This window comes from Numenius arquata, chromosome 3 (assembly GCF_964106895.1).
Source record: "Numenius arquata chromosome 3, bNumArq3.hap1.1, whole genome shotgun sequence".
Taxonomy (NCBI): domain Eukaryota; kingdom Metazoa; phylum Chordata; class Aves; order Charadriiformes; family Scolopacidae; genus Numenius; species Numenius arquata.
In genome coordinates, this window is record NC_133578.1 from 67,969,132 (window position 1) to 67,987,137 (window position 18,006).

General features: G+C 36.9%; 1 protein-coding gene across 4 annotated transcripts in view; it reads right to left on the minus strand.

Moving 5' to 3' along the window:
* ASAP1 (ArfGAP with SH3 domain, ankyrin repeat and PH domain 1) overlaps nt 1-18,006 on the minus strand; it is a 131,121-nt gene that overhangs the window by 74,348 nt on the left and 38,767 nt on the right. For all 4 annotated transcript variants that reach the window (XM_074145470.1, XM_074145468.1, XM_074145469.1 and 1 more), the window contains exon 3: nt 604-676. In XM_074145470.1, the coding sequence (XP_074001571.1) occupies nt 604-676 (73 nt within the window). The remainder of the gene's footprint in view (nt 1-603; nt 677-18,006) is intronic.

Sequence of the window (18,006 nt, forward strand, 5' to 3'; positions counted from 1 at the left end):
TAGGAGCCAGGTTACTTAATAACATTTTTAAAACCTAATTTATATATTGGTCTGTGTTTGATTATCATTTGTGACTGAACTCAAACTGATTATCAATTCATATTCCAGCCACCTACCCTCCCATCAAAGTTATTATTATAGCATCAATAAAACATCAACAGTCTCTTCAAACAAGCAAAATAAGCATTGAAGGAACAAACACATCTATCTGTAGATATTTCTTTTTATTTATTTTTTAAACTTTTTAACAAGTTCTCATTCTTATTTCACTTAGAAGTGCACTCCATAAATTCAGAGTAGGGCATTGCCTAGATTGAACAGTTGAAGGTAACTGCTTGAAATGTGATGACAGTAGCAAAATTTAACCACAGGAATTCTCCTACAGTCCTTTGAGAAGGATTATGAGAGTCAAAGAACTGGAGAACACATTAATTTGATGTATAATCAGAGGGAAAGAAAGAAAGAAAATTTTTAAATTCAAACACTCTTAAACAGATAAGCATCTCTTATGGTATACACTTCAATGGGATAAATCGCAAGACATTTCTCAAAATTGAAATCAAATGCTCAGGTTCTCATGTAAAACTGGAAGCAATGTCTTACCTTGCCCCGAATTATATATTGCTTTCACAGATTTTTTCACCTTCTGTAGTGCGGTTCTGTCTTGATCCAATGCCTACAATAATGACAAATAAACAAACTTTAAATATTTACTTCATTGTTCAACAGAATACACTGTAACTTTTAAAAAGAAACCCACAAAATAAGTAGTTTCACAAGCTGGAAAAAAACCTGCAGAAAGAACCTATTCAGCCTGCAGGAAGGTGCAAGGTCTTTCAACCCCTTCAAGATGAATTAAAGAACTGAGCTGAAAATGCTCAGAAGGCAGAGCAGAGCAGCAGTGACAGTGCTAAAAGAAAAACATTATTTTAGTTTTGTAAGGGACAAAGCATTTCTTCAAAATGTAATATATTTTGGAAAAAAACAACCAACCAAGAAATAGCTAAGTAGATGCTTTTACTTTAGCCCTATAATTTCTACTACAACTAAATTGCTCGTTATCGTCTATTGTTTTCCCACAGCAGCAGCCTTGCCCCTACAGACACAGGGTATCACATTAACCTCTTGCCCCAAACTCCACAACAGAATTTTACAAATACAGAAGATGAAAAGGAACAAATCAAAAGAAAAGGACTAAGATCTCATGCAACAATGTGACTGAAAAGAAATATTTACAATAATAATACTTAAATATGCATTTTCAGGATTCCATCATTCTGAATTTCAAGTTTTCTGCAATAGTTTAAAAATCCAGAAGAAAACGTTATTATATAATGATGAGTTTAGGATTAGACTTCTAGGTACTTTTTTTTTTAAGCAACATAACTTCTCCCTAGCCACTTGCAATCAAGAAATCAAATTAACATGAGAAAGAACTAGTATGATAAAGAAAAAAAATAAAATCAGAATAAACATAGGTCTAGGCTTGTGGACTTAGAAACCTTAAAAGACCCATACTGGTACCGTGCACAGTGATGTAGTTAATTTCACTTCAATGTGAGTTTGGGATATTCTGCATACTTCGTATGTTCTACATGGTTCCCTGCTATCCACAGAGAATATACACAGAAATGTTTAAATTATTTCCTAAATTTTTTTTCAATTTAGATCACAGACAATTTACAAATAAAGTAACATTAGATCAATGATCTCAAGTTGTAACGAAGCTGGCAGTGTTTGCCATATTATATTCACGTTCAAATCACTGAAGACTGGAGAACTTGTAGTCAGAATTACTGTCAGGATAGCAGCCCAACCGAGCCTGTGTAGACCACAAAGTTCATGTTTCAGAGACCCTTGGGTAGCCGTAATATCCGACCAGCTTAAAGCCTGGAGCTCCTGTGGGTCTGGTATCTGAAGAGTGGCAGACCAAGGCAGGATGGCAGCTACTCCTACAGCAGGGTGTACCTCATCAGAGAGGGTCATCACCAGCAACACTACGAGTGAAAATTAATATAAGCAGAGCTTCCACTGTCAAAGCTGAGATGACCGAAGAATGTTGCACTGGGCACTAAAAAGCTCTAAAAAACCACAGCAGGAGCTGTAGGTCAACTGGAGTGTTAAGCAGTAGAGATGGTCCTACGTAAGGGTAGGTTTCCTAGGTAAGTTCAAAACACTGAGTGCTTTGGTGTACACATGCTTACAGTATCAACCCATACAGAGAGAAACCAATTGACATATTTAACAGTTCTATTTTGGAGTGGCACAATTTTAGCCAAAATATTATAGTTAAGCAATACATGAAAGAAAGTCTGTAACAAAAGAAGATGTAGCATTTCTGTTCTTTAACGGAAAACTACTGTATTCTCAAATCACACAACCACTTCTGTGGTAGCTAAAACCAGAAAATTTGGAACCATAGTATTTATATAACCGCTTTCTAATACTATTTATCTCTAGCTTTTCATTTGTAGCAGAACAATGGATTCAAATATTCAGAACTGTAAGCATCATTATTTCTTTTGCTTCCCAGTAAAAGAGTGGATTATACTTGACTTTCATTTTGCCAGAAAGAGTTGGAATTTTAAAATTTAATAAAATATTAAGAACGCTGTGTTCTTTTTCAGGACAGTGCACAGCAGGTGATTCTCTTAGATTCCTTTGGAAACACTGTCAAAAGCTTTTTCTTCTGCCCGCGTGCTATGCCAGACAGTTGTTATACATTCCTACTGAAGTTCCCTCCATCTTCAATGACCAGAAAAATATAATGATTCACTTGTCTAGTAAGAGTTTGAACGCAGAATAGTATAAGAATTTGAAGCCAATATTGTGGAAAAAAGACTATAGTTAACATTTATGAGATTCAGAAATAAACTTTGTACTAAATTCTAGATTCGAAGCAAACTGGACATTCAGGAGTAGAAAACATATACAAGAGCTCCAAGAAAGATGGTACTTATTCCTAAAAATATCAATCCAGAAGACTAGGACTAATAGATTAGGAAAATCTTCCAAATTGGATTTGATATAGAATTAAATTTAATCACTAATATGGGAGCAGGAGGGAAGGGAACTGCCATTATTTTAAGAGAGCAATCACTGAGCAAAGCAATATACAAAGATGACATCCACTGCCTGAAGGAGCCAGTGATCTAAGTCAGAATGACATCACAGGTCAATTCTGTATTTTTATATCTGCAAATACAATCTTTACGTGAACTAGTTCTTCTTAGTCCAAAACTCTCTAAATAAAACAAATCCATGCACACTTATAACTGTATACAAGGGCAGAGTGTAAAACACCTACCGTGGAAAGTCAATGCTATGTGGGATTCTAGGTACACAAAGACTAGTATCTAGGATTTTTTTTTGGTTGGTTGGCTATTTTATATGACTGTAGATAGTCTGTTTCCCAAGAGATTACCTTCCTCTTGAATGTCTTTCACTAACAATTTTTTGCTGGAGTCTGCTGCACTCGATGCTCAATTCAATTATTATTCCAGAGTAAGGTTTTAAGTACATTGAACTAGAAAGGAACAGCAAGCTTTTGCAGTATCTGTTAATTTTATTTTCCAGTATCTAGAACAGTCAGTATTTTTACTCCCCATCTTAGAAAACACAAAATCTGATCTCCCAGTAAAAGTGGCATACATCTATATTATTGAAAACTACAATGCCTTAGAGAACCAAGGAGCTCCTGTGACAATCTCTAGGTGTGCGCTCCTCCCTACATTCCTACCTACTAAACTCTTCCTCATCTGCACCCATCCCTGGAATAGCATTCTTTTTTCACTTCTGTAATACCATCTCCCAGGAGGCCTTTTTAACTTCTATGGGAGAATGTTTTCTTACTGTCTTATGCATTCTGAAGCGACAGATAATTTATTAAAGGTACCTGCAACACAGATTTGCTACCTCCTTAGCTGAACAAAGCTTTAGTCTCGAAAATGGTCATATTGGAGTGAAGCTCCATCTTCATTCAAAATAATGCAAATTTAGGGTTCACAAAAAAACCCTGAGACATGTTAGTGAAGAAATAAAGAAGAAAAAAAACATACTTAATCTGCTTATATAAAATTAAACACGGAAAGCTCCTTGCTCATTATACTCAGCGGATTTGCTATGCATGATATCTGACATATACGCTGTCAAGGTTTCATCTTCCTGCGTTCCCTTATATTGAAACTTATGGTCAAGAAGAAAACCTACTGATCATTGAAGAAGCTCTTCTAATAAGAGCAACCTGCTGTAACTTTGAGCAACCTGGTCTAGTGGGAGGTTTCATGATGGCATGATCTTTAAGGTCCCTTCCAACCTAAACCATTCTATGATTCTATGAACTAACCAGCATGGAATCCTCCAGACCATCACCCCAGATTTAAACTCTCCTTTCTGCTAAAATTTAGCTACTTTGAACCTAGCCTGCAATTTCAAACCACCAACCTAATTCAAATCTGTACTACTGAAGAAAGCAGTGTCTCTCCTTCCTCATACCAGAGCACTCATGTTGGCTACATAGAGATCCAGTTCAGGAGCTGCTGTGGTGACCTCAGCTCCATGAAAACCAGAGGCTCCTTTCGAGCACTGTGGTTTTAGCTCTCCTCCCATCAGTGCGTAGCACACTATAGGAAGTTGTACTTAGAGTCACCATTCCACAGTCACTTCTTGCAGCGCCCTCCCCTCTTTAAGATGTACATTTACTGGCAGCTATTCCTACCAATGTAAAAATTGGAAACTTGTCCACCTGAGGAAATAAAATCAAATTAATTTTGGGGCGGAGGGAGGGTGAGTCCTCCCAGTGGATCATTTCACTGATGTAGATCACTGAGTAGCTGCAGGTATACTCTTACCAGCCATTCCACACACAAGTCAGTACTGGGTTAGAAAAGGTGTATGTTGACACCCCACAACCCACATCACAAGGGTCTCTGCGAGACGAGGCAGAGCCACACACGGCTGTTCACACAAACACTGCTCTCGCTTCTCTTCAAACCTCTAGAACCTGATCTCTTCTCAAGAAAGTGTATTTCTATTTTGGGGCCATGCTCTGCTTTAATAGCTACTAAATTTTAAACCAGAGATTATACTACTGTGCAGTGTATAAAGTGCTAGATTCTGGATTGTTATATATTTTTGATGTACTAAAAATTGTCATACTCGCATTTAGATAGACCACTAATTGTTCTCTTAGAACCTTGTGTCTTTTTATTCTGTATAGACATGAATATATTTGTGTGCGCGTGTGTGTAGATATTAATATGTATATACTTGTATGCATCTGTGTGTATGTAAAAGTCTCATACTTTATAATATTTGATGTACTTATTCCTAACAAACACGAAAAGCATGGTTTAAGCAATGCAAAAAGCTTCCTTTATTGATTGAAGTAAAACTATTACAGAAACTGATCACAAAGTAGTTTTTTTTCACGTACTAAATTTAGCTCTCCTAGAAATCAGCACCATCCCAGAGGCACACACTTGCACAGAGGATGCTGTGGCCCCTCAGCCCACTAGATCTACTAAAACACCAAACATTTTGTGTACCTTGCAAACGCTTACAATTTAAAGAGGAAAAAAAAACCCACTGACTTCTGTTTCAGCCTTACAATAATAAAAAGACAAGAATGGCTCAAGACACTGGCAATCATGTTAATATGTCAGCATACATTATTAATCCCTTCAAGTAGGTTATTATCCAGAGGAGATGTGTTTCCAACTGAAACAAGCTCTTCAACCATCAGGGGAGGTTTATATTTTCACTCCAATTTTAGGAGGTTTGCCCTAAAAAATCCCATATCCTACCACTACCAAAACCCACCCACAAAAATAATATATCAAAATACATGTGTTTTAAACAATTATAGTATTCTGCACAAGACAAAACCATGACAGAAGCCTGAAGGCTACTAGGGCACGCACAATCTACGTACTCCTGACAAAACACCCTCCATGTATTTGAAGAAATTATTTTTCATATATTGAAGAAATCAATCCATGTGAAGTATGAAATATTTGAGGTTATACACACAAATGGGTATAACGAAGGCTTGGTAGTCATGCATGTATTGTCGGACACGAGACTAATTATTTCACAGAAAACATACGGATGATCTATTGGCTTAAGGGACTAAAAGTAAGTCTTTCACTTACCAATTAACAAACTGATCCAACCCTGGCACAGAAGTGACTGACATTTGCTATTGTTTGTACTAGAAAATATGCTTGCTGTCTCCTCGAGGCCCAGTTAGAATATCCACGTAACAAAGTAGAGCAAAGGCACCTTACACAGTTATGGCTGTTCAGCACCAGTATCAGTTTCCTTCACAATAAAACCCAAACTTCATCCAATAGATAATAAACACAGACTAGGCAAGTTAGTTATTTCCTGCCACTGAAATTGCGGTAAGACAAAAATCCATACTTTCCCCAGTGAAATATAAAAAAAAAAAAAAAAAAAAAAAAAAAAGAGTCAAGTGTTGGTCTCCTGTAGTTTACCCACTCCCAAATGAGCAGACTACCAAACTCAATTCTGTACATGGAGAAGTGATTCAAACCACCCTTCCTGTCCTCCCTGCTCCGTTCAGTTTGTACTGGCCAAGCCAGTCATCAGTTTGGAGTCTGTTTCCAATTGCTGGTCTCAGCACATGTCTACATGACAAAAATAGAGGAGTGGTTAAGAACTTTATAGAGACACTTAATCCCTTTGTGTAAAACATGGATATAGAGAGGCACAGTTTGAACTTGTCCTGCATACCTAAAAACCCAAAGGGTCCAAAATGAGAGAAAACAAATCAAAACAACATATCAACAAGTACTTAGCACTGTAAAAACTGCTGCCAACATTTACCAGCTACTCCCAAAATAAGACTGATTAAAAGTTAGTATTTTTTTTATAGTAGTGATTTCCCTGAAAATTGGAAACTTCAAGTGCTTTGAAAGAGTCATAGAATGGTTAGAGTTGGAAGGGACCTTAAAAGTCATCTAGTTCCAACCCCCCCACCCATGGGCAGGGACACCTCCCACTAGAGCAGGTTGCTCAAAGGCCCCTCCAGCCTGGCCTTGAACACATCTAGGGATGGGGCATCCACAACTTCCCTGGGCAACCTGTTCCAGGGCCTCACCACCCTCACAGGAAAGAATTTCTTCCTAATGAAACGAGCATCAGTAATCAAATTTAGGAAATACATTTTTCCAGAAAATAATTTTGACATGTAATGCCAAAGCTTAACAGAGATCCTATCAGCTGAACTTCCCTCGCATGTCCTGCCATCAGTTACACGGCCTGACACAAGGCAGCAGCCTCTCTCCAAACCAGCGTACGTGAGAAAAATCATCAGCCCTTCAGCGCTGTAAAGGTCACATTAGATGAGCAAGCTCATTTGTGTAGTTACAAAAATAATAGTCATTGAATTATTCTTCAAGTATTACTCAAATGGAAGTCCAGTAAATATTGCTTGTAAAAATCTCTTAGGACTCCAGTATTGCTAATTGCAAATTGTTTTGACAATTGATCTTTGGATCCCTCTTTGCAACCAGACTCTTACCCACAAGCCTTTTCTGCAAGAGCATATATATTGAGTATCTACATTGCTATCTACGCTATCTATGTATGATTGCTTCTAGATAAAATGAAGTTCACATCATGTTTTTCCTAATGAGCATGGAGCTTGTGCATGCTCTAACACATTTGGGAATACTTAACAATATTTGGGGCAGTTCCTTCCTTTAAGTTCTCAATTGAGTTACATTTATTTTTTTGAGTTCATCTTAATTTCTCCACAAGGTACATTTAGTGATAACTGGAAAATAAAACTATGATATTTGTCTCCAGATACGATGATGACACAGACCAGATTCATTATTTAACTTCTGTTGAGTAGGAGATGCTGAAAAGCCCACAACTCGTGACAACAGTTGAAAACATCCAGTGACAGATACAAAATTTCCCCCACGGGCACAGGCTCTAAAACAGCCTCCACTGGGTAGAAAATAATCTTGGTGATAAATATCACACAGTGGTTTGGGTTGAAAGGAACGTTAAAGATCATCTAGTCCAACCCCCTGCCACAGGACACCTTCAACTAGATCAGGTTGCTCAAAGCCCTATCCAACCTGACCTTGAAAAGTTTATATGCAAAAGACGTAACTAAATACAATTCAAAACGGCCCAAAATAGAACAAGATTATTTACTAAAACAACCAAAAAATAAATACATCAGAAGACAGCGAATAGTTGAGGTAAGGCCTTTCAAAAGGAAGCAAATTGAAGATGGCAGGCAAACAGCGTAAACACAAGTGCACTAAATACCCTTGCTAGCAGATACAGATTTATTAGAAAGAAATGTGATCCTTAGCAACTTGAATTGGAAAAAAAAGCACAGAAGCCTCTGGAGAATTGCTCCCCCTCACCATATCTGACGGTAGATTTCACTAGCAGGAGAGCTCTTCAGTTGTCGCACTAGAGTTAAATAGCACACAATATTTTCCTCCTGCGTTAACTCTTCTCTTTCTTCTTCTTTCAAAACCACAAAGTATTTTGCAGCTTGCTCGGTATTTAAGCTGTTATCCCAGTAACTCACAGAATTATCCAGTCATGGAGGGAAGAAGCGGTAGATCAGGACTTGTGAGTTACGATTATTACCACCTTCTCAGGCAGCAATATTCTTCCAATATTTTACACAGATTCCATGAATGTTACAGAAGCTCAAAAGTGACACTCGGGGATAAATAAAGTACTCGCTCACTCAACCACTGCCAGCCTCGCAGAGGAGCTGCAATTACACAGTGCACTTACACCTCCTTACTCCATACATTTCCATCAGTATTGCCATTTGTTGGTATCTGGTATCAGCAGCAGAGATAAGGATATCAGAAACTTATTCATGGTAGACCAAGCCATTTCAAAACATTATCACTAATATTGCAAACCCTTTTTTCTTTTAAAAACTGCATCATTGGGGTGGGACTGGACACACATGGCCCCTTACTTAAAAATAGGAACAATCCGTGCTCCTTCTCCTCTGAAGAAATACATAAGTGCGTACATTGATGTATGACTGCAATATTTCATTTCAGAATTATTCCACTCAGAGAGAAAAAGCAGGTATATTAATGCATTAAAATAGTTTTGTATTTAGAAAAAAAATGGAATTGTGTCCATTTGTTGCAAGCTCCCGATTTCAAGAGTTTCATTACGTTAAAAAAAAAATAATATGGGATTTCCATTACAATATAGACCTCTAAGACTACTACAGCATTCTGCCACACTGCTTACAGCTCAGTTTCGATTTGTTCTTGGAGAGTGCTATGATGACAGACTCAGTAAGAATTTATCTTATATCACGTTAAGCCTGTAACCACCACCACTTACTATGAAATTCAGAGCTACATTCAGATGACCAGCTTGGAGAGTCTACCATCTCATCCTTCTTACTGTACCATATTCAATGTAGACTGACACTATAGGATAACAACAGGAAGGAGAGTAACAAAAAATCTAGAAATAGTCTAGAAAAAAGCACACGTTCCTTTTTTTTTTTTGGTTTTAAGGTGAAAGTTAAAAATGGAAATGAGAAGTTTTATAATATACAACAGGAGCTGTATTTCTAATCATTATGACTAGAAGATGTTTTACAAAATGCAAAACGGGTTTTGAGTCTCCCCCTACAAAAGAAAAAAAAAAGAAAATCACAAAAGCATAATTTAGATGTGACAATGGTTAATTTTGAATTTCAATATATTATGTTCTTTTATACAAATATATTTTCTGAATATATTTAGTTTAGTGAGGGAATTACAGAAGTGGAAAAACAATAATCAGAAGAGTCAATTCTAAGATTTTAATAAAAGGATCATCTAAAAACTTCTACCTTCTCCTGCATTGTCTTTCATGTCTTTTGCTCAAAACATGCAAAAATAGCACAAATGTACATTAGAAAACTAAGACGCGCATCTCATGTTCACTGTGGTACAGAAAACCAACAGACATCTAAAAGCAATGTAGGCCAAAAAAGCCCAACATATAAATGCGTGTAATACATATTATGTAATTATATATATGTTCTAATTAATAGAATAATTCTATATACAACTTAAGACCAGAGCAATATCTGCTTTCTCAATACACAAATAAGATACAGTGAAATGAGAAGGGCTATCCAACCTAAAACAAAGACCTATAATGTAATTAGATTCTCTAGGGTTTATTTTGAAGACACTGGCAAACCGGTTAAGTGTAGAAAGGAATTTCTGACTTTGTTCAAATGCACAAGCTATAACAATCAATTAAGGGTGGAAGAAAAGAATATATTAACATCAGCAAAATCCTACAATTTAAAGGTAACCTTAAATTTCCCAAACGACCTGACAAAGTCATTGGGACAACACAGAACCTACCACTTTCCCTTCCATAGGAAAGGCACTTTAAGTACAGTGCTGATTTTAAAGGTATTGTTTTAAAACCACAATGAAACTTAAAAGAATTCAGCAGTAATTTCTAGTCTGTTAGGAGACAGTACGAGTGCTTTGCAAGCAAACTGCTACTTACTCCACAGCATTTTAACATGGTATTGTGTTTGGTAAAAATAGTCCTACGCTATTTCTCTTTAAGACTGTATTAGAGAACAGGCGCCCTTAGAGAACATTCTATAAATTTTCTTAATGGTATTAAGCCTCAGATGCAATCTACAGCCAAGATCCTAAACACTGCTAAATTACGCTAGCAACAACTTCCTTTAAAATACTCACTGTCAGATATAAAAATAGCTGCACTATATTCCATTTAGAATATGCAACTGATTGGGCTGATCACAAGTTTAACTGAATATTGTTAATATCAATAATGCCACATTTAACACAAATATACTAGATGAACAAATAACTGTTTTGCTAGGGAGTACTTAACTGCCAAAAAAAAAAAATCCCAATTTTATAACATATTTCAATTAGATTGTTTAATCATTTTGGGAGGCACTGTGAAGCATTTCTTGCAAATTAGAAAAAAAGAGCTGAGTTTTCAGGAAGGGAAAAGTCTTAGGAATTAGCTGGGAAAGAGGTGGCTGTTTGAGGACCTGGGGCTTTCAAAGCATTCAAATTCCATAGATTCAAAAGCAAAAACTGATCAAAGATAAGTTCCCCATATATGCAGCACCTAAGGAGAAGGTTCAAATTCAGTGGAGGCAGAGATGACCATGCACACTCCTTCTCTTCCTTAAGCTGGGGCTTAAAACGTTTTTGCTAGCACTTGTGCTAGATTCCCAGGCATCCACCCACACAGAATATCAAACAATTGTGCAACAAACTCTGCTCTATAAAATATTATTTCAGTGCTTTTTTGTCAAATAAAACATAGGCTTTGTACATAACTCACATATAGTGAATCACAGAATCACATAAGAGACCTTAAACACAGCAATAAGTATTAACTTCTTGGAAATCAATATTCTTGCTCTACTAATGACAACAGCAGTTTATTCAATAACAGCCCGATTCTAGCAGCAGCTATTGACTTTTAACTTATGTTGCTTGGAGTAAAAAAACAAAACCAAAACCAAACCAAAAACTAAACCAAAAACCACAAAAAACTCCCACAAAACCAACAAACCAACAAAACCCAACAAAACCCAACCAAACCTTCAAAACGCTTACAGTTTATCACTTCCTTGTGATATTAAAAATTGTACAGAAAGTAGGTTTTCAGTCTGTTGACTCTTGTCTTCCCCTTTGGACGAGGCATTCCTATGTCTGTTCTTCAGATAACTACTACTTATTTAAGGGGATGGGTCCCTGAACCTCTGCAAGAAGCAGCAAGGAAGGTGAAAGTAGAATCAGCTTCAGTAAATCATCCAAATGGCACTTCCCCCAGGATTAGCTACAATATAAATTAAAGTACTCAGGGCAAAGCTAAGTTTGGAGATAACACTTCTGTGTACAGGAAGAATCAGAAAACACCAGTGAGAAAGAAAATAATGTCAGGTGTTGGGTTTGTTTATTTTTGTTTGCTTGCTTGTTTGTTTTTGTTTGGTTTTTTTAAACAGCAGTCTTGGAGTTAAAGAGGATATATATCATTTCAAAAGAGTACAGGTTGGCAATATCCTCTACAATAAGGAATATAATTTATGATTCAGGATGGAGAAAGGAATTTGGGAAAGCTCATGAGAACCAAGACTGCTACCACAGGGTAACAAGAGAGTGCAAGCACTAAGCTGATCATTACCATGTAGCTTTTCATTCTTGAATAATATGTAACTAGAAAATAGAGGTTACACTTAAACACAGGACAAAGCAATGGCATAGTTTAAAACCCACCCAAAAGAGACGTAATTACATAACAAAGTATATTTAAAAGGAAACCAAGTTATTCATATTTTAGCCCAACGATTTTTTTATTTTAACTACACTCTCTCTCCCCCAGCACAAAATTAAGACTAATACTAAAACCATTAATTTATGGCATTTGTCTTGAAGTTGACTTGGTTCTCAAAAACAATTTATTCATTCCAGCTCACTCTAAAAATGGTATTAGCTAATCTTAATGGATGCAGTTAGTGCTTAAATAAAATTAACATATCCACATCAGTCTTACAGATACTCAAGAAGCTCACACAATTGATGAATGATTTTACATAAAAACTAGACAGACTGAAGTACTAGAACAATAGCAGACTGATAGGCTCCACTTTTTTAAAATTAAGTAAGGTCACAGCAGTTCTCACAAAGTTGCAAAGCAGCAGCTATGAATAGGACCTAAACTTCTAAATTTATGCAACAGTGTACTCTCTGGACAAATCCCCTTAGATGTAGATGCTATAGGACATGACACAATGTTATCAACAATAAATGTAGTACCTTTTCACAAAGACTTTTACTTAGCTAGAAAGATACTGTCTTCATTTTTAAATTTCAGCAGCCTCTTCACTGTCTATTTTAATAAAAATTCAAAACCTCCAAATGCAATTTAATTCAGCAGAGGCATATGAATGAAGATGCATTTTTCTCCCTTTCCTTAGGAATAACAACCGTTTCACTGTTTCAGATGTCTACAAAATACAATAGATGTCTTATATATTAAATGTAATTGTATGGTTATTCTCTTTAGAATGCAGAATTAATGTATAGAAAAAATGGTGAGTAATATCATGAAAATTTGGACAGGTAAGATGAAACGGTTAAGCAAATGAAGGTTAAAATCAATAGCATTCCACATTCCAGCTGCTGTATTATGACCAGAAGCAGCAGCTGAAGAGGGTCCCTGCAGGGTTCTGTGGAAAGCCAGAGTGCTCAGTAGCTCCACAGCTCCTGAAAAAGATGGTTTTCCTGTTTCCCTTTCCCCACCACTCATTCCCACTACCTCCTCTGTAGCAGCACATTGCTGTGCAGAAAACTACGAAGTCAAGAAATTAGATCAGATGAAAATGGCTTTTTTTGGTGCATTATGGCCACCACAAACGAGGTCAACTACACACATGGTGGCCCTACCCCTTTCAATGGATGCACAAATTTATATCAGATTCAAATTGCCACGTGACCATAACCGGAGAAGAGAGATGTTGTTTAATATTTCAACTACATTAATACCTGTTCCATCCCAGCCGCATCGTTTGCATTCCACCTACTTTTTTATCTGTGAAGATACACTTTTGAGACTGTAAAACTTGGATCCTTAGAAACCAACTCTGTGAAAAAGCAGTAATATTTATGCATGTAGGAATTAAATTCAGTTTTCTCCTTCGCCAGCAGGGGTGACTCAGGCTACAGATATTTCCTTTATCTCACATTATTTCTCTTGATTTCAAAATGGTCATATCCTTCAGAAATTCAGCCAACTATTTAAACTACAGTAACTAACTGGAGTTCCTTATCTCATGATCTTCACAAGTGCATAAACCATTCCTGAAGTATGGACTGAAGTTTTACGTTTGCCACTATGGGGATTTACTGCACTTGATGATACCAATCAAGCAAAACCTGAAAAGCAGTTTATGCAACTTTCAGTGTGCTGTATTATTAGCTCTCTAGTAACCTACTTTAAATACCTCCTGCTACTTTTACAGGACCATTTATCCCCTACACCATATATCACCACAAGCAAGCAACACTTCCTCTCGCCATTATTTAATAAAGGTGAATTTAGTTCTAAAGGCCAGAAGCCGGCCTTGATAGAGAACTAAACAAAAGAAAACACTAAGTGGTGCAACAGAAGTTATAGGGAAGCGACAGTAGCGTTTCCAGAAATACTTAATTTTAATTTCCTTTCCCAGAGCAGTCCCTTCAAAAGTCCCACCTACTCCTTTCTTAGTACCCAAGACAGAAAGTGCAGCCCTTCAGATGTCTGCAGAGCAGCTCCAGCAGGCACAAGCTGCACCTCCGGAGACGAGCACATGGCAAGACAGAGGCCAAGCACCCTGCCTGTTCTCACAGGCCTATAAAAAACCTGAATGGTGAAGAAGGGTGGATATTCAACAGCTGAACACAGTCTATTCCGACACAAAGTGCGGAGGACGTTAAACTAACCAGCAGGTAGCAAATTCAAAATAAAAAATAAAAACTGGAAAAGCATAGTGCTTTGCATGGTAAGATGGGGAACTCCTTGTGGATCCTAAAATTTTCCATACTTTAAAGAAAAAATGGATAAAGTCGTGGAAGAGAAATTCAGCATGGCCATTAAATATAAATGTAACACACCTTTGTTCTGCCACTCCCTGAGCTGCACATTACTGCAGACTGGGAGATCATACTGGAGAAAGTATCCCTACATCTCTGCCCTTTTCCTACACTCTTCCATTGTCATCTGCTGTTGGCTAAGTCAGAAAAGACCCCTAGACTTTTATCAACTTCTGGACTATCCCAGCACAGCTGTTCTTCCACTCGCTAATGGCATTTCTGTTATGTAAGCTGCAAAGGGAAGGAATTCGCCAGGAGATAACCATATATGCACAATAACAAGCAACAGAGAAATCTCAGTAAAAAAAAAAACTGGAAAAAAAAACCCAACTAAAAAGCCCTGCAGCAAAACTAGGACAATTTTTTTCTCTTCCTTCACACAGGTTTTGTTTTCTTCAGCTGTCATTGCAAAAGCCCCCAAAGCTATTTACATATAGAAGGGGGAAGATTTTCTGAAAGGTTTAGCAATAATTAAGTAAGGTATTAATTGAACAATTATGTTCATCAGACCAATGAGCATTTCATACATTTTGGTTTTTAAGTGTGCATAGCCCCTGGACATTAGTCCACGTTTCAGAAATTATATTGATACACTATAGCAAAATCAAATAATTAAACTTCAAACAAAATAAACAATTTGTTCAAATTTCCACTGTATATTTTACAGTATGTCTTAAACTCAAAAGAGAACAAAAGCCCAATTGTTTCATGTATAGATTGAAGAATGTTTGTTTTTACAGTCATAGAAAAGAAAAGCTGTGATTTATTGCCAGTCTTAACAAGGACAGCTGTTTGATATTGTATCTTTTGCCCCATACCCACCAAGAGTGAAAGTCAATTAATTTATTTATATTATTCTAGAACATCCAGTCTTTATACAGTGAATGGAAACTTACTGAACTAATACATCTGACTGAAACACAAAAAGTATACAGTCTTTTCAGAAAGCCATTTTGTTTTAGTAAAATCCATAATCCTTTACAGAAAAATGAACCGACTGTTACTAAGCTAGCTCCTAGCCCTTTAAGAGGAACATTTTTAATATGGATTTTCTTTATACATGCACTGTTTTGGAAAGAATCTTGATGCATCAGACACTGGAGAAACCCAGCATGCTGAGTTCAGCCTTTTAGAGGTCTCCTTACTGATGAGGATACCAAGCTGCATTTGAGAAGTATCTACCTTGACACAGAATATTTTGATCAAAAAATAAAAAATAAAATTTGTTGGTGAACATCTACCAAGCAAACCACAACAAAATTCCAGTTTACATCACCACAGGTTTGGATTAAATTAAGGGTAGGAAAAATACAAGTGGTAAAAGATGTGGTAGCGATGCTGCCTTTGAGGCAGAAAGCCTTGGTTCAATCACAGCAGCTTTTATGGAACTCCAGCTCAAAATGTCCCTGTTCATAAACCGGTGGAACAGCATACCAAGACAAATATCACAGCATACTGTTTCTACACTCTTTCCATAAGCATCCATTTCTCACCTTGGTCAGAGACAGCTATGGGCTGAGCAAGCAAAGGTACTTACATTCCCATGACCATAAATCTTTCCTTGTGAATTCACAAGAGAATATTGTAGGATTCTATTTCTGCCTTGGCTTATTACAAGTTACCAGTAGGCAGCTAGAACAGAGTAAATCCTACACCTGGCAACTGCAGCCTTTCAAAGCTTTCATGAACGTGGCATTGTTTGGCTCTCTGGAAGCTAGTACTGCACAGAATGCTAAGGGCTGTATTTGAGCAGAGCTGAAGGCAGGACACAAATAGAACAGCGCGGTAGAAAAGGAAGCTGTGTGCAATGATGCAAAAAAATCCTGTTGCTGATTTGTATTCTGCTGGAATACGAGGAAGAAAGTAAGAAAACCTCCAGCTCATTCACATGAGGAATATAAATAGAAAATTCAGTAAAGAACTATTTTTCTAAGTGCTGGCATTTGGAACATATTCAAACCCTAGTTATATACTGAATAATCATAAAAGGCAACACTTGTTAATCACAAAATTGGAGAGAGTTCCAAAATGTGGAAATAGACTGATTTAATGCCAATGTTACATACAGTTTCTGTAATGTACATAAATAGAAATCATAGTTAAAGACACATAATACAGTAGGTGATGGCAACTATAGATAACTATCTCCCATGGTGGATGTGACTGTATGGTATATTTCACCGTAAACAAGGGATTATTTTACAGATATTCAACTGACAAAGTCACAGGCACCGAGGAAAACACTGGTGCTAAGGAAATAATACAAACAGTGGAAAAGCATTTAAATATATACCACAATAAGGAGAAAAGACGAAGCAGATTTGCAATCCAGAATCTTTTCAAGGGGTATTTACTACTTGCAGCTCCTTCTTCAGGAGGATGCACAAAACCAAAGCCCTGCTCCTAGGTGAACCTCTGCTGTTGTTTAAAGGAGGAAAAGCAAACGACCAACCAACCCACACCAGACAATATTCATGCCACTCCATAAAATAAAGACCATATCTATAGCCACAAGTAGAGCACAGTATTAGGATAGGATCTGTAAAACAAAATATACTTTATGCCATAAGGTGCATTTCAGACAGGTTTACTCCAGAGTAGATCTAAACTGCTCTGTGCACTGAATGCTCAGTAGCAGTTGGAGTGCATCTTCCAGGTTTTTTTTCACCCAAAAGTAAGCCAGTTTTGTCTACTATAAAACTGCTGCATGACATGAGGCACAGCATAAAAGGTATAATGAGGAAATAAACTTCAAAGCAAGATTCATGCTCCAAATTAGAACACAGCAAACAGTGCTGAAAATTGAGACCACTATCAAAGACTTCTTGTTGCCAAATGAGTCTGATTTTCAAAAGTCAATGGAGTTAGACTACCATATGCTTACTCATCCTCCAGTTATTTAAATTTTGTGCTCGTTTCTATACAAGATTGTACCCATTCCTCGTTCCTTGAAAGTGGGAACGGTGGGTTATAGGTTGTGCAGAAAAGGGCAGCTATCACTAGGCTACTATAGGAAGAGGCAAGAGGCCCTTGATATTAGATATGATCTTTAGAGGGCTCCACCAAAATAAATAAACTAAAGACAAAAGTGATACTTGTTACATCTCAATAAAGATTTACTATCTTTAGAGATACAATTTGGTAAATAAATCTCTTTTTAATCAAAATCTATAAAAAGCTTCATTGCCATGTTGGATATATCCCAACAGTCTACCTTGTACTATTTTTAGCCACAGACAAAAGAAAGCAGAGGAAAAAGACAACCATACACACAAACTCCATCCAAGTGGATTTGGGGTTGCTGATTCCAGTAGCTCAATAAAGATGAGGTTCCACATTCCTA